Raw genomic sequence first — 25,557 nt, 5'->3', positions numbered from 1 at the left:
GGTAAGGCCCAGCCAGTGCACGAGGAGATGGAAATGAACCTCGGGCAGTGGCTTGGAGTCCAAGATTGCAGACAACAAAAGACGCAGTGGAACGAAAGAAGCCATACCTCTGAGGAGGGAGACCTGACCTGGCCAGTAACGTGCTCTGTAGGCAAGTCCTGACCCTTCTTTATGCCCCTTGTTCTCACCCATAAAGTGAGGAGAGTATTTCACCCCCCCCCCCTCCTGGAAAGCCAGGAGCTGTGGGCCCTCAAAGGGGCATCTGACCTAGCCTGGGGTGAGGCTGGAGGTGGGGAAGGCTCCTGGAAGAGGTGATGTCTGAGCTGGGTTGTTAGTGGGATTAGAGTCAGCCAGACTCTGGAGGGGAGGAAAGCAAAGAAGGTCATTGGGTAAATGGCCCACCTCTCTGAGCCTCAGTCTCTTCATCTGTAAAATGGCTCAAATGTCAATACCTGCTTTGCCTAATTTTTAGGGTGGTTGTGAGGCTCAAAATTGGATAAAGAGCATGGAAGTGCTTTTGAACTATAAAATGCCCCAAGCACCTGTTCATTGTTCTTTATTGTGATGTCTGGAGCCCGCTGGAGGAAGTACAGGGCCAGCATCCTTCGGGGTCTCAGAGGACACCTGATCTGTTTTAACAGGCCTCCAGTCGAAGTCCAACAGGGACAGACAGTTTCCGTTTACCTCGCACCCCTTGATTTAAGAGCTCAAGAGTATTTCTGTACTGGGGTGTGGCTTTGCTTCCAGGAGGCCTGAGGGCAGCCGTGACCCAATCACAGCCCTTTCCCATCGAAGGGGGACAAGTATCTGCAGAAAGCCATGAGGCCATGAGCATGGGCCGGGCCTCGGGGACCTGGCTGAGGTGGACTAAGGCACCTGCCAAGGGAAGGGATGGAGGACAGGGGAGTGCCGTGAGATCACTGAGAAGAAACCTGTCCATGTGGAGGGTGGTCTGCAAGGTCACATTAACTGGAAAAGCAAGGAAGAGAACTGTGTGTGGGGACTGAGCCTGTTAGGGTTTGAATGTGGGAGAAGAATGTATCTATGCACCGTGACTACGGATACAGATGGACACACATCAAGCTGGTTGATTATCACTCTCATTTTTGTCTTTTCTATATTTGAAATTTTTGTGTGCTATTTGACATTCATTTCTAGAACGATTTGTCTGTATGTAATATATGTTACAATATAATGTACATAGTATAACAGTCTGACCTCACCAGGCTGGAGGGTTTACCGAGGCACCCAAGGACTTGGATGAGGCCTGAATGACACCCCCCTGCTGGCCTTCTAGGACAGTTGAGAGCAGAGTCCAGGGATGGCTTGATGAAGGAGTCACAGAAGAAGAAGTCTCTGGGGTAGGTTCCCGGATTCTTTGGGACAAAGACTGGGGGTTTTAGGCAGCCGTAAGCACTGTTAGGACTGTGACCAGACTGCACAAGCCAGGGACCGCAGGCTACATCAGCAGGAGCACAGGGTCAGACCCAGAAGGGTTAGGATTCTACTGGAGTTTGGGCCACCCCCTGAGTGGGACCGGGACAGCAGGGACAGACCTGGAGGGCCAGCTGGCTAGGGAAGGGCCTATCTTCAGAGTTTGTGATGCTTCAGGGCCCCGCCTCAGTATGCCAGACCCCAGCAGACCCTTTTCCCTCAATGATGCACTTTCTTGGTCTTTGGTCCATGGGGTGCTCACACACCTTCCCGTCTCTTTGCAAAGGAAATAAAGAAACTAAGCTATTGTCATGTTTTGTTAAATGCAGAGTACCTTCTGTTATGAGATATACCATTATTTTAAAATCCATTAAGAAAGAAAAACAGCAGACAGTTAAACTATAAATTGCATCCCAGTTTCAGAGATGTTACATGTTAAAAAACTGTGTGTCTTAGAATCAATTAGATATGACATGCAGGAGGCCCCCAACTAGGCTCTTAATGTGCATATATCCATTTAATCCTGTATCAACCTCCTGGCTAGATAGTTTTGTCCTCTTTTTACAGATAAGAAGACAGGGGTCCCAGAGAGGTTAAGTGACTTTTGCAAGGTCACACAGCCACTGGGATCTGAACCCTGCTCTAACTAGACTCCATCACCCTTTCCTCATCCCACCCCACAAAGAAAAGGCTCCTGAGTCCTGGCCCTTGAGAAAAAGAAAGTGTTCACACTGCAGAGTAAACATATTCCAGTTCAGAAATGCCCCAGTGGACTGGTCATTAACGCCCAGGGCTATGAGTGATGGGGGAGTCCTAGAGGGGAACTCGGGAGATAATGGCCAGGAAAGAGCTTTGAGAGCTTTTTGGCTGGTTCATTAGCCTCCTCCTTGTTATAACCATTACCAGGAGGAGTAGGTTGACCTATGGCCCACGCGCCTGGAGAAAGACCACAGAGACCTGCCCCACACAGATTATCCTAGAGTCTCACCCAGAAAGGCCCATTCGTTCATTGCCTACAAAGTTATTTTTCAATTAACTTTTTAAAATGAGATCTTTATTCATGTATTGGTTACTGAGTGCGAGGGATACGGAGCAGAGCAAAACAGACATAGGTATTGCCCGGGTAGGCTCACAGACCAGAGGAGATGAGCAGTAATCCTAAAGTCCCACAAAACCTGGAACAGGTGCCTGGGGGAGAAGAGAGGGTAGCAAAGCTTGCCGAGCCGAGAATGTGTGTAATCGAGGGTCACTGCAGAACGCTATTCTAAGGGAAGGACTTTTGAGCTGAGATCTGAAGGATGAATACGAGTAATCAGGTGGAGGTGGGAAGGGGAGCATGCTGGACAGAAGAAACAGCCCCGAGGCTGAAGGGGGTGGACCTTTGAGGAATTAAGAGCACTGAGTGTCTACAGCTCTGATTCCTGGGCACAGGAGGCTGGAGAGGTGGAGTGGGCCAGACCCTTTGGGTCCTGGAGTAATGGCCATGGAGTGGCATGCTCAGATTGACATCTTTGGGGGGAAAAATGATTGGTAGGTAAGACTAAGCGTGCAGGTGAGAGCAGCTGGTAGCAGTGGGAGTGGAGATAAGTGGATGGTTTAAAAGGTTTGGGAGGGGTGGCATTAGTGATGGATTGGCTCTGAGTACAAGGAGGAGGAGGCCACACAGGCGACCCCTGGGATCTGGCTTGCCTGGCTGCACCCTTGCTCTCACAAGACCTGGCTTGCAGAGGAAGGGCCCTGGAGAGAGAAGAGCTGCGCTGGGAAAGCCGTCACCCCATTTGGCACTTCCTGTTTGGGTTTTGTCTGTTTTTTCCCCAGCCCTAAGTAGGTATGCTGGTTTGTCCGGCACCAGAGTTGTGCCGGATAATGGGGAAAGAAGTCAGCGGGGGGGAAGGTTTCAGGGTGAGGGTGAGGTGATGGGCCGTGGCACCTGTGGGAGGAGAGAGGAGGAGACAGGTGGGGAGGAGGTAGAAGGGGGCCCGTGACGGGTCGTCTCTCAGGTGCAGGCTGTAGGACGGTGTCCCGCATTACTGGGCACAGGAAGCAGGCATCATGGCAGATGGATGTCCCATGGCCCAGACACCATCCCGGGAGCTGGCCTTTCAGAAACGCTGGATCCAAGCTTGGTGGCAGAGTCAAGGCAGAGCCAAATGGCTTATGTCTCTCTGGAGAGCGGTCTGTGGTCCCAGGCTCTCTCCTTGGGCCTGAACCGGCACCTAACAGGGTGAGCTGACAAAGGCCTGCTCACATCTGGCAGGTGACAGGAGGCTGAAGGTGGGGAGGTTATGGCCAGCAAGGTGGCACTCGAATTAGTGACTATGGAAGCGGGTGGCACATTTTCACATGATGACAGAGTGCAGGGTATGGCCAAGAGAAGGCGTGACTGAGGACAAGGAAAGAAGGTCATTTGGAGATGATATGGTCCTTGTACAGGGGGAGACTGAGGCTGGAGAGGATCTGGGACTTGTCTGAGGTCACACAGTGAGGAAGTGGCTCTCCTGGTGTGCTGTGCTGTGGGTCCCAGATTTCAGAGGGTGGTTCCTTTCCTCGATCTTCCGCGGGGAGACTGCTGCTGAGTCTACACCCTGGGCTGGGTGTCAGGAGGCCAGGCAGGAGGGAAGGTGTGCGGGGAGCCTCTGAAAGAGGGAGCAGCTAAGCTGAGTCTTGTAGCAGCTGAACGTGCAGAGAGGAGGGAGGGACTTTTTGGCAAAAGAAGCCGCACAGGCTGAGGGCTGGCGAAGGGGCGGATACTGAGCCTATTGGGGATGTAGCGAACATACGGTCCAGTTTGGCTCAGTCTAGGGAATAGTATCAGGTACTGGCCAGTTGCCAAGGGCAGGGAGGTGGGAGCAGCCTGCCCTGGCAGGGAGGAGTGTTTTTTCATTGACACTGTTTAGAGTTGCAGGCATATCATGATAATAAAAAGTCAGACTTTTAGTCGGTCTTATTGTTTTTAAGTTCTCTATAGAAAATGCACCCCCTATTGTCTGCACCCAGGCCTACTGCCCTTGTCCCCCCCATTTTCTCTCCCCACCTTGCCCCACCTCTCTTCTGGGTTTACGCCTCAGATCTCAGCTTTGAATGCCCAACTGAGAAGCCATTGAAGGTTTTGGAATAGGGGATGCTTCCGTCTCATGGTAGCCCAAGGGGGACTCAGCTTAGGAGAAGTCAGAGAGAGGGATTAGAAGGACAGTCTGGAGGAGGCAAGAAGGTTATGGGAGGTGGGGAGGATGAGAGTAGGGGGGAAGAGAGCCGTAGAGACAGGAGCGGGATTTCAGGCATGCCCCAGAAGGCCCAGGACCCATATCCACAGCTGTCTGCCACCACACCAGGCCTGGGCGGGCACACCTGGCTCTGGGCTGCAGAGGCTCCAGGTCCTGCGGTATCCAGGGCTGTAGCTAGCAGTCAGAGGCAGAATTCTCAGGCTCCAGATCTCAGCCCCTAAACAAAACCTTCCAGAGTGTAAGGACAGAAGTAACACCCCTCAGGGACTACTACCAGCTTGCAGATGTCAGCAGGACCTCATGGGGTACCCAAACAGCAGTCCGTGAGCTGGGTTTGACGGGTCCCATTTCACAGATGCAGAACCAAGGCTTCGGACTGAGACAGAGTAACTCCTGGAACCGTGGCCTGCCGACAGCAACACGTCCCTCTGTTGTGCCAGCACTTGTGACTTTGCTGGGACGCACTCCACCCGCAGAGCCAGCAAGTGATTCATGCCACAGGGGACACAGCTATAGAGGGCTGAGAGGTGCAGGGACCTGCGAATGGCCCAGTAAGAGGCTGGACTGTGGCCAGGACAGGGAAGCATCCAGTGTTAGCATCAAGAACTAGAGATTTGCGTTCTCTCTGGGATCTGCTACTGACCAGCCAGGTGACCTTGGATAAGTTACATCCCTTCCAGAATCCTTGTATCTTCATCTGAAAAGTGAGGTTAGACCAGATGATCTCTACCGTCCTATGCGGCCTGAAAATCCTCTCTGATAGTTTCCCCAGCTTCTGTTCTGGTGGCCTCCAAAGTGAGGTGTGCATGCTCATTGGGGTGCAGGAAAAAAATAATATCTGATGGGAAAATCACTCAGCTTTGCTCACGTTTCCCAGGTTTACACCTGCTGACGCCACTCAGGGTGTCAGACAGCCTCATGCCTCATGTCTCCAGAAGTCTCGGGAGAGAGGGGGAAAGCCCTCTAAGAAAGGATGACCCCTACTCTTTGATTTCTTTTCAGCAGTTTATTACAATTAATTTAACCTGGTTAATGAATCCAGGTTAATCCAGACTAATTAATCCAGATTGGATTTATGGATTATACTAACCAGTTTTAACTAAACGAATCCTCACAAAATGGACAAGTGGTTTTAGAAGATTCCTATCTGAACAGTGGGTTGGTTGGTGGTGGTTCTAATAATACCAGTAAGAGCTGACAAGAGGTTAACCCTTGGGTTTCCAGCAAGATTCCATGGGCAGCCACAGATAAGAGGAAAAAAAACAATGACAAGCTAATCAAGCCTGATGAGAAGTCAGCCCAAGGGGTTTTTAAATTTGAGGGACATTATTTGAAATTTGCAGTCACTCTGATTAATGATGAATCTTGTTTCATCTGTATGTTGTGCCTCACAGTTCCCACTGGTAGTTACTCGTGTATAATATAAAATATTGGCAGGGGTGGGGACTCATTTTTTTTTCTCTTTGAAAGGAGCATATGATTAAAAAAAAAAAAAAAAAAAAAAGTCCCCCTGCTCTAACCTCCTGCTCCTTTCCTATGCAGCTGCCACTTCTAACAAAGCACCACATTTGTGATCAAACTTTGTTCAAGTGGGGTGTGATTTCTCCGTTTTTCTACCCATTCCCAGGGCAGCCGCCCCATGGCTACCTTTGAGCCCACAGATGCCAGCACAGGGTCTGTCTCCAGCTGGAGACATGGAAAATGTAGGGTGAGTCGATGTGCCCTGATTTACCTTTCCCACTGTGGGGCTGTTGCCGTGTTGACCTTTCTAGCAGCAAAGACTTGGGGGTCTGTCTTCTCTCCTGAACCTAAGGAGCCCCATCTTTCTTAGCCTAAACCACACACTGGAGGAATATAGCCCACATTCCAAAAGTCTGACCTCCAGGAGGGTCCAGCTAGGGTGAATGACCCCCCAGCTTCACAATTAGATTGTTCTTCCCCTGTCATCCTTGGAATTTGTCCCTCTGAGGACAGCAACACAGATAAGAAACAAAATATTTGGTGCGGTATCCAGACACAGGATCAAAGGAAACTTTGTTTCATGTTTTAGAGGACTCTCCTGGGCTCGGGTGCCAGAAATCTGAATCCCATTCCTGGTTCTTCCCTGTATGGATGGCCCTGGGCAAGCTGACTCAGTTTCTCTTTCTGCACCCCATGAGTTCTTGGGGTCTGGCCAGTGCTGCTATTCTAAGAAGTGAATCTGGGGTCTTTGGGGGGACCTGCTCTTCTGAGTGTTTCTCAGCCCCCATCTGGAGGATTTGAGTACAGTCTGGGCTCCGAGCTGGGTGAGAGATGGAGAGCTCCCCACTGGAGCATAACAGGGAGGTGACCAAAATGGGGAGTAGTTAGGAAACTTAGCCACACAAAAAAATCCCCAACCTGAGTAGAACCATCCCAGAGGCACGTGGTCAGGGGCCTCAGATCTCTGAAGGGTTGGCGTGGGGCAAAGGCAAAGGATGTGGTTGGTCGGGCTCAAGGGATAGAAGGAGGGCAGTAGGGGAAATTGTGGATTTCCTCTTTGTAGAAGGAGGAAGTGTAACAAACAGTTGAGTTGCTCTGTCCCCGGAAGGAGTGAGCTTTCCATCACTAGAATGGTACAAGCCAGGACCCTCAGACTTTTCAGACAGAGTGGTGTGGAAAGGGAGACAGAGCTGGGCTGGATGCCCACCTGGGTCCCTGACACTGGGCAGTCTTGAAACAACTTTATCTGTTTTTTGCCCCAAATGTAATAAAATCATTTGAGAGAGGGAGTTAGTGTGCCTGGCTAAGAATTAGATTAGATAAGAATTAGAGCTTTAGACTCTAAATCAGCACGAAGCGGGTGGTGGAGGGACACAAGGCTTTCTCTGTTTCCAGACTGTGAAGATCTCATACTTAGATCTTTAAGTATTGCCACTTAGAGGAGAAAGAAAGGACACGGACGCTTTGTGTTTCTGGTTTAGTCTGTAAGTCCTGTTCACCTTATTCATTTTTGCTAAAGGTTCATTTCAATCCCTCAATACAGTCAAATACCTTAGAACAGTGCCCAGCTCACAGTGCGTACTCAGTAGAAGTTACTATTATTACTTATTTTGAATTTATCTTGAACTTGCCATGTGCCAGGCAGTGTTCTAAGTACTTGTCAGATATGAACTCATTTCCTATTACCATCCCGCTTCGTGATGACAAAACCTGAGGCCTGGAGAGGTTGATGAGCCTGCCCCAGGTGTCCCAACTGGGTGTGTGGTGAGACTGGTATTCGAGCCCAGTAGGTGGTCCCCGACCATGTCTGTCACCATCCCTGCTGCCTCTCCGTGTGGTCACATGGTGCAATAAAGAAACAAAACACCTTTGCCTCCACTCCCCCCCCGCAGAGCCTCCCCAAGGCCTCAGGAGGGTGACAAGCAGGGACACACATTCCCATTGCACAGACAAGCACCAGGGCCCAGAGAGGGACAATGACGTGAGTGGGGTCACACGGCAAATGGGGGCAGAGCATCCTGGAGCGGGGCCCCTGGTCTCAGAATGTCTGTGTACCTTCCCTGCACAGCGGAGCTCCCAGCTGAAACTGGAGGGAGTCCCGGTTGCAGGCACTGCTCCCACAAGGATTTTTCCTTCACCAGGAGCAGCTGGAGCTGGCTCCGCAGAGGGACAGTGAGCAGGAGGGAAGTGGATGGCAAGAGCCGCCCCTCTGCCCGGGGAATGGTCCTCCGGGCCCTTCTTGAGAGCACCTGGGAGAGCCATGAGGCACCCTACAGCACCCCTTCTGCCCTGAGTGGCCAGGAGTGAAAGAATGTGACCTCCACTGGGGCAGGAGGACCAGCCTCACCCCCCCACTCCCGTCAGGGAAGGTGTAGCAGAAGCAGAGGTGGAGCTGGCCAAAGGTGGGCCGAGAGCCGGGCCATGATACCTAGGTGCTGCTGGCTCTCTTCTTCCTTTTTCACTGTGGCAGAATATGCATAGCATAAAACTTGCCATTGTAACCGTCTTCAGTTCTGTGACATGGAGCACATTCACACTGTTGTACAACCAGCACCACTAGGATTTTTGTTTTTATTTTTAATTTTTTTAATGTCTATTTATTTTTGAGAGGGAGAGAGACAGAGAGCGAGCTGGGGCGGGGGGGGGGGGGTGGGTGGAGGGGCAGAGAGAGAGGGAGACACAGAATCCGAAGCAGGCTCCAGGGTCTGAGCTGTCAGCACTGGGCCCTACACGGGGCTCGAACTCACAAACCGTGAGATCATGACCTGAGCCGAAGTCGGACGCTTAACTGACTGAGCCACCCTGGAGTCCCTTGTTTTTAAATTTTGACGTCACAATAGCCTGATGTATTCTTTGACGGTTTTGCTGACACGTATTAATGAAAAGTGTGCGTTAGGTGCTAAAATTATCATACTTGACAAAAAGGACCGTGTGTAGGAGCTTCCCCCATGCCAGGCATGGCTTTGAGGCATTTTAAATTAATAAATTCATTGAATCCTTGCAATTTCCCTATAAGTTAGGTTCTGTTACTGACCCCAGTTTACAGATGAGAAGACAGAGAGGTTTAGTATCTATCCCCAAATCCCTCCCTGGCTCTTGTCTGGGCCCACCGGTCGCTACCGTTTATTGAGGACTCACTGTGTGCAAGGCTCGCTGCTCTGTTCAGCCTTGGCCCCATTTCATAGCAACCTGGCGAAGAGGTTCCAAGATATACAGAAAGCAAGTCTGGGTTTATATCTGGGTCTCTGACTCAGAAGCCTGTGTCTTGACCAGCAGGCCTCGGTGCCTGCTGTTGAGACAGTGAAGCTGTCATCATAATACCCGCCTGGTTCTTGAGTGCTGGCCTCAGCCCATGTTTGTATATTGAGAATATGTGAGCGGTAGAAAGCCAAGAATCACAGCCCCAAGTGGCCCTGAGCTAGGAAGTGGTTGTGTGTTCATGGAATCTTTGTGTATTTGTGTAACCTCAGAAAATTGCTCTGAGCTGAGCACAGCTTGTTGCATCCATGAGATGGGGGTACTTCTCCCCACCCTCAGGCGGATGTAAATTCTGCCTCCCCCACAAGGTGGAAATGAATTGAGCAGTGAAAGGGAAGGACCGTGCAGATCGTTGAGCAGGGTTGTAGAGCGGTGGCTCTCAGAGTGGTCCCCGGACCAGCTGCATCATTGTCACCTGGGAAATTGTTAGAAATGCAGGTTCTCGGGCTCCACTGCCGAACTGCTAAATCAGAAACTCTAGGATGGGCACAGCAGTCTGGAAGTTAATCAGCCTTCCAGGTGATTCTGATGAACTCTCAGGTGGAGACCCACTGCTAGACATCATCCCGCAAAGTGTAAATTGAGATACTGTCACCGGGCCCCGCAGAGAGTTTGTCTTGGGCCAGAAGCACGTCTTCAGCCTGGGATGCTGACATCTTTCCTGTCCCCTTCACCCTCACTCCTGTGCTCCCTGGCCCACAGGCCCAGTCTGAACAAATGATTGGGGGGAGCTCAGGGAGGCTGGAAACGGGGAGAAGGTGGCCTCACGGTCCTCTCCTGGCCACTGTTGCAGCCAGTACCTGAAGAATTGATTAAGGCTGAGCGTTTATCCCCACGTTAATAAGCAGGGGAGGGAGAAGCAGGAAGGAATTGCCCAACGTGTGCGGCTCCAATGTGTGTGGCTGAGCTGGGAAATGGAGTCCTGGGCTGTCCCAGCGTGTTCAGGAAACAGGCAGCCCCTCAGTCATATCTGGAGACTCCTAGCACAGCGAAATGGGTTGAGGGAAGAAAGGAAGCTATCTCCTGAGGTAAAACCCCAGCTGCTGAGATGTGGCCTCCTGGCTCCACTGCTGAATCAAATTGCTAAGACCTGGGAAGGCAGAGCCGAGTTTGACTCCTGGCCAGCAAATCGGTGGCTCTGCACGCTCCCCTAATCAGGCATGATCTTCTCCTCCTCCCCCCTGCCTCAGAATGAGAGAGAGAGAGAATCCCAAGCAGACCTCTGCGCTGACAGCACAGGATTCGAACCCAGGAACGTGAGATCATGTCCTGAGCTGAAACCAAGAGTCGGACGCTTCACCGACTGAGCCACCCAGGCGCCTCCTCCCGAGTCTCAGAACCATCACCCTCTTCCTCTTCACCGTGTTCCACAGCCCCTCCAGCCAACTGGAGCTGGGCGGGAAATAAAACCCACTTCACACACTTATTTCTTCCTTAGACACAAGCCCAAAGTGGAGGAAAGAAAATACTTTCTCCAGCCAAACATTCTACCTAATAGGAGGAGCTAAATACACAGCACCTCTCACCTCACCACACCCCAGGTTACAAACTTTGACATCTTCCCGTGGTCTCAAGGGCCAAGTCCTTGAGCTGGTATTCAGAGCCCTTGCTGGCACCTTGCTGGCCTGGCCCTCACTGCTCCCTTGTGCTTGCCCAGACCCCGGCCAGACTCCACCTTTGTGGTTCCCACGCCACGCACCCCCTTCCACCTGGAATGCCCTCCCTTCACTCTGGGCTCAGCTCGCTCTACTCAGCCTTTGAGACTGGGCTCAAACCGATCTGCCCAGAGTCCCTCACCAACTCCTGGGATTTCCACCTCCCTGCTGCAGCCTGCTCAGTCCCATTCACCCTGAACTGTGCTTGGCTGGTTGCATGTCGGCCTCTCCCATCAACCTCAGCCCTGAGCGGCAGAAGCCCCTGCCAGTGTTATCCTTGCCTTCTCCCACACAGTGGCCAGCACAGGTCAGGCTTCGGGAGGGCCCCAGTAATGCAGGTTGAAGTCACCCTTCAGGCCCCAGGTCCCTGCCACAGGGCAGGTGGGAGATGACTGGTGGGCCAGAGGCGAGGGCCAGTGACAATAGAATTCAGGCCCCCTGGCAGGTGCCATTTCAGAACTTGGACTGTAGGGCTTCTGCTCACTGTGGAACCCTGAGCCAGGCACTCTCCCTGTGGGCCTCAGTGTCCCTCTCTGTCCAAAGACAAATTCAGAAGCTTTGCTGGGGAATGGATGGTGAGGAGGAAGTAGAGACTCCAGATTTTCAACCTCCTGAAGGTGGGTTAAGAAAGTCCCTGGTGACCCTTGTCCCTTGAAACTCTCAGATAAGGAGATTGTGGGGCAATAAATCTGCATGGAGTTTTGGTCTGGGCCTGATTTGGGGGAATAAATAGGAAGAAGCTGTGTTCTTTGTCTCCAGAGGAGCCAGGCAAGAAGGGTACCAGGCTGAAACTAAGGACTGGGACAGCTGATAGGCCCTAGCTGATAGGTGACAGCTCTGTCACCCTCACAGTCCTGGGCTTTGGTGTGTGTGGACTGGAGAGCCCTCAGTAGACGGTCCTCACAGACAGGCAAGGTAGGAATATTACCTGCCTGAGAAAACAAAACCCGAGACGGGATGAGATCTGCTCAAGGTCATGGAGTAAACTGGCATCAGATTCAAGACTCTCCAACCTGACCAGCATGCCTGCTATGAAAGTGACAGGCCCAGCCCCCTCCCCCAAATGCCCAGAGGGGGTTCAGGAGAGGCTGGTAGCATAAGTGGAAGCTGGCCCGGGAGCCAGGTCGGTCTCCCCCTGGGTGCCTGCTTGTGGAATCTGACCTGAGTGTGGGCAAAGCAGAGGGGAAGACCCTTCGGACTTGGCGGTCTGATGGGTGAGTGGCTGGATGAATGGATGGAGAAAAGTAGGAAGAAACACAGGCAGCAGGACCAGAGAATGGAAGAGGGCAACCATAGCCGAGCTCTTAGTTGGTACTAGACGTTTGCAAGATAGTTTGCAGCCATTATCTCATTTAATCCTTGGCAAGACTCTGTGAGGTTGATATTAGGGTACCCTTTTACAGATGCGGATGCTGAGGCCCAGAGACAAGTGGAGGCCCAGGATTTCAACCTGATTCTTCTCTTTTCCTGCCCTGGGCAGCCTCACAGGAGAGAGAGTGCTCCTCCCTGGTGGTGGTACTATTTGAACTGGGCCCAGGAAGTGGGAGTGAGAGGAAGGGCATCCTAGGAGCCCAGCTAAGTGCCAACCATGCGCTTACCTGGGCTGATTAAGTTCGAGGCAGGGCGAAGGGGGCATGATCAAAGGTGGCATGTCTGGGAAAACACTATGCTTTGAGGGGAAAGCAAATAAACCAGTTTGGCTAAAGGGTGAGTCTGTGGAGATGAGCAGAAGCAAGCAGATGTGGAGATGAGGGGGGGCAGTGGAGGCAGAATGTGGGGCCCCACAACCCTAGTCCAGCAGAGAGCATTCTCCTAAGGACAGAGAGGACCTAAGGTGGGCCTTAAGGGAAATGACAGTGTCAGAGTGAGGTCAGGAAAGGAGCCCTGGGCTGGGGTGGGGGAGAAATGGAGTCGCCCAGAGAAAAGGCTGCCCATGCTTTGCAAGGCTTGAGGGAGGGGGAGAACAGCTGGGGGCCGTGGGGCAGGGGAGGTGAGGCCATCTCAGGAGGTGGCCTGCCTCTCTTCGGTGCCAGGGACCTGGCTCTGGGGAGTGTCAGCTGTCAGGAGGAGGGGCTCCTTCGGGCCTAATCTTATCAGGAGGAGAGAGGCATTTTCTTGGTTCTCTCTCTGACTCAATCTGTATTTCCTGGGGCCTGCAGGGAGCCATCCGTGCTGGACCAGCAGGACTGGAGACCTGGAGGAAGGGAGATGGGGGCAGAGGAGGGTACGCATGGCAGAGAGAATGTGGAGATAGGACTGTTTTTACTTCTAGCTGCAGGAACCTCTGCCTTCACTGCTGAAACGACCCTGGAGGAAGTCTGGTGGGGGGTTGCCCTGAAGCGGTGTCCCCAGTATCCTCTGTGGCCTATGTTAATGGAGAGAACCAAGGGCTGCCCCTGTCTTCCCTTCCATCCCCACCGAGAGCCTCCCCCCGCCTCCCCCAGCGGCCACCTCAGCGTGTGGCTGAGCTAGGCGGCTGGTTTCCACCCCAAGAGTCCTGCCACAGAGATGCACACATACTCGTCGGGTTGTTCTTGACTAAGATGGATTATTGGTTAGCTTTTCATGGGTGCTTGTCTGTTCCCTCCATCAACGTGGTGAGCACTGGGGATGAGAACTCTATGTCTCGCGTCTGTTTTGCACTTTCTGGTTTGGGATTTTTACTTAGATCCCCCAAATGTTGGGCCTTCAACACGTACCTATCACATACTAAATCAAATCTTAGTGTCCTGTAAATATTGGGACCACAACAGTATTTTTTTTTTAATGTTTATTTATTTATTTTTTAGAGAGGTGGGGGAAGGGAGAGAGAGAGAGAGAGGGCTCCAGGCTCTGTGCTGTCAGCACAGAGTCCTATGCGGGGCTCAGACCCATGAACTGCGAGATCATGACCTGAGCTGAAGTCCGACACTCAATTGACTGAGCCACCCAGGCACCCCAAGGGACCACAACAGTCTTAGCAGCAAACGTGTAGAGCGCTAAGTACACACCCAGCATCACTCCATGTGCTGTGTGGATTCTCTCATTTAATCATCTGGACAGCCCTGTGAAAGAGTGTGGATCCAGGACTAAACAGCTTGGCTTCAGATTCCAGCTCAGCCGCCTGCTAGCTGTGTGATTTTGGACAAGTTGCTTTGCCTCTCTGAGCCCCCAGTTGTCTCATCTGTAAAAATGGGGGGATAATAGTACTTGCCATGAGGATTAAGTTAGTACATAGAACATACTTCATACATAGTAAACAAGTAAGTTAACTATTATTACTGTGCCTTATTTTACTGGTGAGGAAATAGATACATTAAGTTCGCCTGCCCAAAGTCACACAGGTGTGGTGTACATGATCTGTCAATACACTGTTAATTGAGTACCCAGTACCCACACGTGGCTATTGAGCAGTTGAAATGTTGGTAATGTGATTGAGGAGGTGCATTTTATTTTTGTGTGTGTGTGTTTATTTATTTTTGATAGAGAGAGCTGAGCATGAGCAGGGGAGGGGCAGAGAGAGAGAGGGAGACACAGAATCGGAAGGAGGCTCCAGGCTCTGAACTGTCAGCACAGAGCCCAATGCGGGGCTGGAACTCACGAACTGTGAGATCATGACCTGAGTGGAAGTCGGACGCTTAACCCACTGAACCATCCGGGTGCCCCTCTTTTAATCATTTTGACTTTAATTTAGAAGCCACGAGACCCCCGTGTTGGACAGAACTGGTGCAGAGGTCCCACACCCAGTGATCCGATGTAAATGATTCTCATGTGCATTTGAGGTCACGGTCCACAGCCCTGTGCTTTACCAGTCTAAGATCGTGCCATGTCCTGTCTTCCTGCTCTCAGCCATTTCCTCAAGAGGTGTAAACATGTGGAGAGCGGTGACAGAACTGCCCAGCCCTCGCTGCCCCATCTCAATCCCAACACGGGGCCTGGCCCGGAATAAGCACTAAGCCAATAGCGAGTGGAGATTGCTGATTGAATTAAGCCAGGTTCACCTCCCTTTACAAACCTTGTATTTTTCTGCTTTGAAATGTTCTATGCTCTGGTTCAGGATGTTGGGCTCTTTAGGAAATTGGTTCTAGAGCCTTCTCTTCCACACAGCAAATTGCCAGAGTCAAGGTTATGAGTGACTTAGAATAGAATCATTGCATGTGGGACACCTGGGTGGCTCAGTTGCTTAAGCATCAGACTCTTGATCTCAGCTCAGGCCTTGCTCTCGGGGTCCGTAAGTTCAAACCCCACATCGGGCTCCACACTGGACATCGAGCCTACTTTAAAAAAAAGAAAAATCATCGCATGTGAATCAGATGATGGTTCTCTGGAGATCTCTGTGGTTGGTGGGGGGTGGGGGGTGACCAACTTGTCCCCATTTGCCTGGGACTTTCCTTATTTTAGCACTGAAAGTCCTACATTGGGAATATGCCCCTGTCCCATACCCTACACCTTAGGCAAACCAGGACAGGGGGTCCCCCAAGTTCTGTGGAGAGCAACAAGGCCTCTTCTTGCTCTGAAGAAAGGGAGGAAAACTAAGCCTGCAAAGTGAGACCCTGAGGCTCCACGTCCCTGCGTCCCAACCTTTCACTGAAGACCCTTTTACTGGCCTGTGGAAGACGAAAATAGACACTTTGTGCCAAGGAGTGACAAGTACAACAGGGCGTGGCCTCAGACAAGCAGAAATGACTGTGGATAAAATTCTCACTAGCAGGAAGTCGCCAAGACCTATGGTTTCTTCTTTCTGCCTGGTGGGAAGGACGCCTCCAGGTGAATGGCTGGTTAAGCAGAGACCTATGTCAGCCACAGGGGCCTTGACCTCAGCTGGGCCTTGTTTCCAGAACCAGATATCCCACTTCTGGGGTGGGTCACAGGCCCTGATGAGGATTCAGGACAAAAGAGAATGGTTTCCAGGCAAGTTTGGAGCCAAGGTCAGGATCAGGACAAGCCCTATGATGGGTAGTAGTTGGTCAAAGATTGGAGTCAAGATGAGGGACCCGCCCATAATCAGCTGTGTGTTGTGTTAACTCTTGGTCTTTATAGATCACCTTCAAATAGAGTGTTCTTTACTCTTACAGTAATCTTTTCAGTTTTTAAACCTAAGAAACTGTGGTTCTAATTCCCCTCTATTAACTGCACTGATACAAATATGGTGGTTTAGACCTTCTCCCAAGGCAATATGGGGGCAGCTCACTGGCCACAAGGTCAGGTTTTAAGAGAAAGAAAGTAAAACTCCAAATATTAGATGTGGAACCCCAAACTTACAAAGGGACAAGGATAGCCAGCAGCACCAGACTCCTACCCACCTTCGATGGCTAAATCCAAATTAGATAATTTCATTCTTTCCCTGAGGCCAGGAACAGACAATTAGCGAATAATCTATTATGCTGGTTCGTACCACACCCAATTTGGGTTTGGTTTCATTCACCCTGCAGCTTACCCTCGTCCTGTAATGTTGCAGGGCTGGGCTGCGAAGACAGGCCTTTGGGGGCAGGCGGGACAGTCTCTGTCTGTGTGTGTCTCTCCATCTCTTTCTCTACACGTCAGAGAGGAGCATGTGGCAGGAAGAGGGACCCCTGGGTCAAGCCTTGGCTTCTGCTTCCCGCCTCCACTGCCCCTATTAATATGATCTTGGTCAAATCGCTTCCCTGGCACCTCAGTTTTGCCCTCATCAAATGAAACAACTATCTCCACTTACCTGCAGGAGAGCCGGAAGGGATGGGGCAGGGAGCAAGCCATTCCACTGTCAGGCATTAAGAAGTAAACTCAGTGGGACGTTAAACCCAGAGATGACTAAATCTTTTTTAGTAGTGGGGGCAGGGAATTCGGAGTCCACAAAGCCTAATCCCATGGCTAAACACGCATGGGATAGCAGCAGCAGCGGAAGTGATGCCACCCCTGCTTTGTGCCCCAGCGGGCTGGCCCACCACACCTAAGAAGGCATGCTGTGACTTTGATGTGGGCCCAGCCTGGCACCAGGCAGGATGGGACTGGTGGCATGGGATAAATCTGGCCCAGATCAGCCGTTCTGGCCCAGCCCATGGGTGAGGGCCCTTGCAGTGCTGAGGGCCCGCTACAGGCTGCATTTCCAGGCAAGTGCCTGCTTGTGGGGGAAATGAGCAGGGGAAACTCTCGCTCTCTGAGTCCTTAGATTCACGCATGCATAGATACACACATCCAGGCACAGATGCAATTGAATACCCAAAGAGACGCACACATGCGTGCACAGGAGTACGCGGGCACATAGGATGAAAGCAGTGCTCATGCACAGACATGCACACCCAGTGCATACACCTTTGCACAAAGTTCACCCACATATATGTGTGTACATGCCCATCCCGTAGGCACAGAGAGAGAGATGGCCTGCCTGGTTTGGCCCCATCCCCCACTTCTCTAAGTTTCCTTCCATGACAACAGATCTGGAAGAAACTTGGCAGTGGAGATAAGGTGCTGGGCGGGGTAGGGCGGGGTAGAGTGGGGAGAGGTGTTGGGGGCAGAGGGACAGAAGGTCGCTGACACAGAGTTTTAGTTTTCTGTCACTGTTTCACAGCCGCTGGCTTCATCAATGGAGGCAAACAGCCCTCTTTTCAAAAGGTGTCCACGTAGCTTCCTGAGCCATGTTTTAGTTAGTTAGTTTGTTTTTTTTTTTAATTTTGGTGGGGAGGTGTGCAGAAGGAGAGAGAAAGAGAATCTTAAGTAGGTGACACGGGGCTTGAACTCATGACCGTGAGATCATAACCTGAGCCGAAATCAAGAGTCATATGCTCAACTTACTGAGCCACCCAGGCACCCCCGTTTTACTTTTCTGTAACGTGGGGGTGATAATGGTCATGATGTCTCCTCTTCTGGGCTGAGAGGAGATCCAGGGTGAATGGGTATGAAGGAGATTTCCTCATCATGGTCGCTATCTGCAGGAACCTGGAGATGGAGGCTCTGGGGGCAGGACTGCGTCCCCGCCCCCAGCTCCGCGGTTTACAAGCTGTGCACCCTTGGGTGGGTTACTTCCCTTCTCTGCCTCCACCTCCACATCTGTAATGGGGAGCAAAGTAGTACCTGCCTGTTAAATTCATGCTGGGAATGGCACCTGGCACATAGCAAGCACCCAAAAACTGTGAGTTGTCATTGCCCAGGAAGTGACTGAGCTGAAGGACAGTCATTGACCATGCCTCTTGAGGCCCCCTGACCCTGACCCTGGGCTGAGAACCATCCCTCAGGTGTGGGGCCAAGCCCCAGGCTGTGAAGGGAGGGCACCAAGAATGGCCAGAAGGGCCAGGACTGATGCTAATGGTTAGTCATGTGGATTTCTGCAGCCGTGATGGACCCTCTCACCCGACAGCCCACAGCCACCCAAAAGCTGGCTTATCTCCCCTGCTTGGTTTCTCACTGACATGTCTCCTCTTCTTTATCTCCTCTGCCCTATTTCAGCCCAGGTGATCCTCACCTGTCACCTGTCCCACCCTTTCTTGCTCTCGGCAATCAAGAGAGTCCTCCTGAAAGTGAGCTCTGCTCGATCCCCTGTTTTAATCGCCTCAGCGACTCCTCATTGCCTTCGGAGTCTGAGTTCTTTTACATGGCTCCTGAGGTGATCTGGGTCCTGCCTCCTCGCCCATCTCTTTCCCGCAGGTTCCTGTGCCCCAGCCACACTAAGCACAGACAGCCATTTCCCAGTTTACCGTTGGTTGGGGCTGCATGGGGCAGTGTGTTAGGACAGTAGGCTCAGCTCTGGGACAAATGGCCCCACTTTCTAACTGGTTTGCTCTGCAGGTTTATTTCTCTGTCACGCTATGACAGAGTCAGGGACTTCGTTAGGGGGAGATCCTCTCTTCCACAGGACCCCTTGGGGACCCAGGATGATGGAAGCCACATCATGCAGAACATGTGGCCTTTTCATCCCTTCAACCAAGGACAAGAGTTCTGAAGGGTCACAGGCAGGTCTTCCATGTTTCAGCCTGAAAGTGGCACACACCACTGCTGTCCCTGATCCATTGGTGCTAGAATCAGTTCCGTGACTGCCCAACAGCAAGGAGGTAGGGACGTGAAGGGAGCAATAGAATGTCTGATGAGCCCCACCATTGGCCACAGACGGGTGTCCCCCCCGCCCCACCATGGCAGCTGCTGAAGGTGAGGCAGAGTTGGGAGGCCTGGAGCTGAGCCTGCTGACGTGCCCCCCTACTTTCCTAACCCCAGCCCTCGCCCAAGGCAGTTCCTCCGCTGCCATCTAATTACCAAGACCCTAGGGACATCTCGGTCCTGTGAGGACCCCCAAGACTCATTTCCCTCAGGACCCCCTGCAGAGAAAAGCTGTGCTGCTCCTTAACAAATGGTGGCTGGCTAAATCCCTTAGTGATTCTGTTTCCCTTATCGAATTGGCCACTAGGAAGCTTGGAGCCGAGTCTGAAGTGCACCTGCACTGTGTGGAGGACCTGGCAACACACGTTCAGTAGCTTAACTACCTCCAAATATCAGGCGATCTCTGTGTCCCTGCATTTTCCCTTGTCCCCATTTCCTTGCCAAGGCTTTTCCATTTGCTCCTATCTTGTGTGCTTCCCATTTCTATACAGCTTCTTACACCCTTTCTGGGATCAGATGGACATTAATTAGTCTGTCCCTGCATTCTGTGCTGCTTCCTGTAGCTCTGGCAAATGCAGCTCCCAAAAGGAAAGTTAAAATGTCTGAGCTTCACAGGACAGACCTGTCCCGTGAGGCTGATGGGCTTCCCTGTAAAGAGTTTGGCTCATGGGTCAGACCCCTGATCACCGTGACCTCTTGAGGTCAACAGTCTAACCTTGTGCCTTTGAACTGAACACAGAGCAAGTGCCTTCTTTGGTCCTGACCCTGTGGGTGCCCAGCACACACATGCCTGCCCTTGGGAAGTTCCTAGGGCCTGGGGTGGGCAGAGCTCTGGGCTGGGCACTCCTGGAGCAGAGCGCCAGGCCTTTCTCTGAAGAGCCTGCAAGCAGCAGAGGAGATGAGACCTGACCCCAGACTCAGGAATCAGAGCCAAGAGTGTCAAGAGCCCGAGGGCAGCAAGGAGACATGGCAGGTTGGGGTGAGAGAGAGGAGAGGAAACCAGAGATCTGCTACTTGTGGTGTCGTGGAAGACTCCAGAGGAGGACGTGGGAGCTGGAGAAGGGAAGGTGGAGAAGGGGAGATGGGGAGATGGGGAGATGGGGAGACAGGGGATACGGGGTGGGGAAGGGCAGGCTAAGCAGAGGGGAAAGCAAGGGGGAGGGTCCAGAGGACTGGAAATGCAAAAGCAGGTTCAGGGAAGCTGGGGGTTCTTTATCTGGAAAGTACCCTTTAGAAGATGAGCAAGGAAAGTTGAATCTTGGAATATGGGGCAGGACCTCACCAGAAGGCCTTAAATGCCAGGCTGGGTTTGGCCTTGTTCCTGCAGGGCGGCAGTAAATCAGGAGCATCCAAGGGTGACCTCAGGAGGGTGGCGAGGAATACATCCAGGCTTGGTCCAGAAGGATCTCTCTGGCCTAGATGAGGAACGTGGACAAGAAGGCCCGGTGGGGTCAGAGACTGGGGTCAGGGGCTTGACCTGGGCAGCAGCAGGGCTGAGAGGCCACGTTGTGTCGTGTGTTTGGCCACTGATGAGGCCGAGACCCTCTTCTGCCATTCATGATCTAGCCCTGCTCACCCCTCTAGCTGTGTTCTCGTCACTCACATCATCCAATTTACGTGTGTGTGTGTGTGTGTGTGTGTGTTTAACATCACCTTGCTAATCTTACTAAACCACATGTAGTTTCCCAAACATTCCATGTTTGCTTCTGTCTCTGGGCCTTTGCTTAGGCTGTTCCATCTGCCGGGGATATCTTCCCCCCACCTTACCACTGTCCTGTCAACATAGCCAACTCTTCCTCATCCTTCAAATCACAGCTCACATGTCACTTCCCCTGGGAAGCCTTCCCTGACTGCCATATACAAATCTCCATTATTACCTAGAGTACACTGGGTCCCAGTGGCCCGGACTCCTGTAGGGGACTCGCTCACAGGACTCTTCACTCCTGTAAGGATGGGCTCATGCTTATTCTCTCCAACGCCCAGTGCCAGGCACGGGGCCCAGTCGTACAGTGGTGCTCAGTAGACAGAGTGAACAAATACAGGGCTGGATGAGGATCTGGAGAAGTTCAAGATGCCTGGATGATAATATTGGGAGTAATTACTACTGTAGATCAAGGGACCTTAATGTATCATGTAATTTAGTCCTCATGACAAGTCTATGAGACAGATGATTTTGTTATCCCCATTTTACAGATGAGGAAACTGAGAACTCAGACTTAAGTCACTTGCTCGCCCAGCTGGTAAGTGGCAGAGCTGGGACTGGAGCCCAGGCAGGCTGGCTCCAGAGGACACAGTGTGACCCACTTAGCTGGGCTGAGTGGCGTGGCACGGCTGGGGTGCCTGCTGAGATGGTGGGGGGGGGGGGGGAAGGTGGTGAGTTCTGTCTCTTGCATTTCTGCCTTTTGTTCTTACGCTTGAAGAAATGACAAGCAAACAGGCCAGCGATAACCACATACCGTCTCACCAGATCCACAGAAGTAGCCACAATAACAGTCGGTTCGTTTGGTTGCCCTTCAGAGCATATTGTCCACCCAGAACTGACCACTGTGCTGGTCGTGCCCTCTGAAGGTGAGCTCCCTGAGTGTCCCACTATCAGGGCAGCGAGCCTCATGCCCCTTTTGTCCTGTTTGTCTCCTGCAGATGTCATGGCATCCCCAGTACCGGAGCTCCAAGTTCCGCCACGTCTTTGGCAAACCAGCCAGCAAGGAGAATTGCTACGACTCGGTGCCCATCACCCACAGCGTCCACGACAATCACTTCTGCGCCGTGAACCCCCGTTTCATTGCAGTCGTGACCGAGTGCGCTGGTGGCGGAGCCTTCCTCGTCATTCCCTTGAACCAGGTAAGGCTGCCAGCTAAGCCCCAGGTCCAAGCAGCCCTCTGGAGGCTGTACAGACAGAGGGGAAGTAGAAAGAGCCTGGGTTCTGGTCTCTTATGTGGATTCGAATCCTAACCCTGCTTATTACCAGCCATGTGACCTTGAGTCGTTTCACTTCCTTGAGCTTTGGTTTCCTCATTGAGAAAAAAAATACCTATCCTGGGATTTCAGCTTCTAGCTGAAGCTACCTAGCTAGCTTCTAGCTACTCCTAGGACTACTCCCTCACTGCGAAATGATTCACTCCTGAATAAAATGTAATTTGTGATGCATTCCTGGGCTCACAAGATGTTGGGGAAATCTCCAAAGCCACTTCCCCTCCCCAGCAAAAAGAAACAAATCTTGAGCCAAAAAATCTAACTGGGAGAGGTAAGCAGTAAGCAAACAGAAAGAACAAGCTTGTCCTGCTGGCACATGTTAACAGTATAGGTTAGACCATATGCAATTGCTGATACTTAATAGTTTTTTAACCCAGAAGTGGTAATTTTGTATAGCTTAACTTAATAGCAGACCTTGTCAGGATACCGAGCCTGAATCTTCTTAAGGCTGAACCTGCAAAATAGCTAGAGAGATCCCGGTTGGTAGTGCCTCTGGCTCACAGCAGAGGCAGATAGGAAGTTTCTCCAGAGGAAGGCATCCCCGATGTGGACAGGACTCCTACAGAGTCAGATCAGGGAAATTTGTAATCTGAGATCACCAGGCATGTGAGCCACCACGAGGAAGAGTCAGCTGAGACAACAAACTACAGACTTAGACCCCCCCCCCACAAAGGACTTCAGAAATTAAAGTCATAAATACAAAATGGAATCTCATAGACCAGGTTTTCTGATCCCAACGGAATTGACTTAGAAATCAACATCAAACGATACATTTTCAACTCCCATCCACTAGTATCTCACCAGGAGACCACAATGAGATACCACCACAACCACAGAATTGGCAAAGATGTAGAAATCTAACAATAGGAAGTTGTGGCAAGGACATGGAACAGTGTAAACTCTCAGACACTTCTGGTGACAGTGTTAACTATCACACGTGGTTTTTCGGGGGTTTTTTTTGGTGTGTTTTTTTGGTTTTTTGTCACATGTGTTTTGAAGCAAAACGTGACAGCTTCTAGTAAAGAGGAAAATACACATACGTTCTGACCCAGAGATTCCACTCCTTGGTATATCCCATGCAATGGGTTTACGTGCATCAGGACACAAATACAAGAATGTGCATAGGAGTGTTGTTAATATTATCACAAAACTGCAAAAACTCAAATGTCCAAGAATTGAATAAATAAATGATAATATCTCCATAATAGGGAATCTGCACAGTCATGAAAAGGAACAAAGTATACATACATACGTACCACAACATGGATGAATCTTAATGACAATTTTGAGGAAAAGAAACCAAACAAATTACAAACGATCTCGCTCTCTTTACCTAAAGATAGATACAGACTAAATTAAATTCTACCTGAAGGGATGTATTAGTAAGTAGAACAGTTTTCAGGAAGAGCAAGCAAAGGACTGTCATGAAATCCAGGACGATTATCCCTCCCTGAGGGAGGGGAGTAGTTACGATTGGAGAATATCCATGGAAGGGGGGCGTCTTCTTTGTGTGGTGATAGTTCATGTCTTAACCTGAGAAGATGGCAGATGTATGGGTAATTTATTTTCCAGCAATTCATTAAGCTGAACACTTGCATTTCATGCCTTTTTTTATATGCTATATTTTATACAAACACATACATAAGGATGATACGATGTTCATGTGGTTTTATAGGCAGTTTCTATATAACTTCCAAGGAACTGATTATTCCAATATTTTGCAAACACTTCTAGAGAGAAGGAAAAGAGGGACTTCTCCCCTCCTTGTTCTATGAGCCAGTGTAACTTTGATTCCAAAACCAGATAGGGAGAAAACAAGAAAGGAAAATGACAGCGCAGTCTCACTCAAGATGTATGCAGAATGGCTAGCAAACAAAATCCAGCAGTGAATTTAAAAAAGGATGCATTCTAACCAAGCTGGATTTATTCCAGAAACTAAGGACAGTTTAATGTTAATAAATCTAGAAATGTAAATCGTTACATTAACAAATGAAGGGAGAGAGCCATACGGTCATCTCCATAAATGCAGAAAAATCATTTGATAAAGCTCAGTACCCATTCATGATATAAATTCTTAGCACATCAGGAAAAGAGCATTTCACTAACATAAACAGAATTTTTAAAAACCTTTTATTTAGATTCACCCATTGCTAACATTCTGCCAGGGTTACTTTTTATCTCTTTTATATCTTTCTCTCCATATATGTATGTATAGAAATTTTATATCTGGACCAGTTGGGGTCTGGTCCCCCTACTCAGGACCGTTCATTGTATTTTGTTGTCGTGTGTCTTAGTCTACTTCATTTCATGATACTAACATTTTTAAGCAGGTAAAGGACAGCTATTTTGTAGAACATTTTAAAATTTGGATTTTTGAAATTGTTTTCTCATGATTAGATTTGTATCGTACATTTTGGGTAAGAATATTAAACAAATGGTGTTGAATCCTCAGTTCATATGTCTTGCGACACATGTTGTCAGTTTGTCCCATTATTGGTGATATCAGTGATATTTGATCTCTTTGTTAATATGATGCAAACATTCATAAAGATGGAATGTTAGAAACATCCCTTTAAAATCAGTAGTGAGTTAAAGGTCCTGGCCTGCACAGTAAAGCTGAAAAATAAGTTAAGATAGAAGGATTGAAATGGAAGACATAAAATCACTCTTCTTTATAGGTATGATTGCCTACATAGAAACCCAAAAGAATATATGGTCAAATTATTAGAAAAATAATAAGGGTTTTTGGAAGGTGGCTGGATACAAAAAAATCAGCATACAAAAATGAATTGCATTTTTATATACTAAGAACATTTACAATATGTAAACATTTGCAGTGCAATAAAAGAAGATTGGATATATAGGAATGAACAAACAAAAGGAGGAAAATACAGAGCATTATTGAAAAACTAGTATTAAAGATCACCTAAATAAATGGAAATGTATACCATGTTCATGAATGGCCTCTCTTTCTCCCTCTCCCAAATCTCCAAGGCATTCTTCTTTTTTGGATGTAGTCTACAGCGTATTCCTTTCTTAGGATACCACACCCTGATTACTTTGAATTAGAGTTATTTGTGTTCTTCTGCTAGTACCTCCTAATGCACTTGGAATGGGGGGAGCGGAGAATGGCTACTGTGTTGACCTAAATATCACATGTTGGGCATGCAGTTGGTGCTCATAAATTTTCATTGATTGAACAAATTACCCAATGATTGTTCATCTAAATAAATAGGGAGGGTGTCATTGGCAAAAGGAATGGCATCAGCAAAGGCACAGAGGTGGGACTGTACATGGAGTGACCAGATAATAATGCAGAGAACAGTCTGGCCAAAACAAATGAACAGTCTGTGTTGAGGGGGAGGAAGGGAAGTACCCTGGGGACGTGGATGGGGCCAGATTAGAAGGGCCTTGAATGCCAGGATGAGAAGTGTGAACTGTATTCTAGAGCTGAAATTTTTCATGCTGGGGAGGGACAAGTATAAAATGGGATTTATGGAAAGACT

At 50.1% G+C, this 25,557-nt stretch overlaps 1 protein-coding gene across 3 annotated transcripts in view; it reads left to right on the top strand.

Annotated features, from left to right (window-relative positions):
- The window catches only part of CORO2A (coronin 2A), a 53,559-nt gene that overhangs the window by 5,768 nt on the left and 22,234 nt on the right, over positions 1-25,557 (top strand). For all 3 annotated transcript variants that reach the window (XM_045468098.1, XM_045468099.1, XM_045468100.1), the window contains exon 2: positions 21,719-21,919. In XM_045468098.1, the coding sequence (XP_045324054.1) occupies positions 21,719-21,919 (201 nt within the window). The remainder of the gene's footprint in view (positions 1-21,718; positions 21,920-25,557) is intronic.

Source organism: Leopardus geoffroyi, chromosome D4, assembly GCF_018350155.1.
Source record: "Leopardus geoffroyi isolate Oge1 chromosome D4, O.geoffroyi_Oge1_pat1.0, whole genome shotgun sequence".
Classification (NCBI taxonomy): domain Eukaryota; kingdom Metazoa; phylum Chordata; class Mammalia; order Carnivora; family Felidae; genus Leopardus; species Leopardus geoffroyi.
This window is presented reverse-complemented; position numbering and strand designations above follow the sequence as displayed.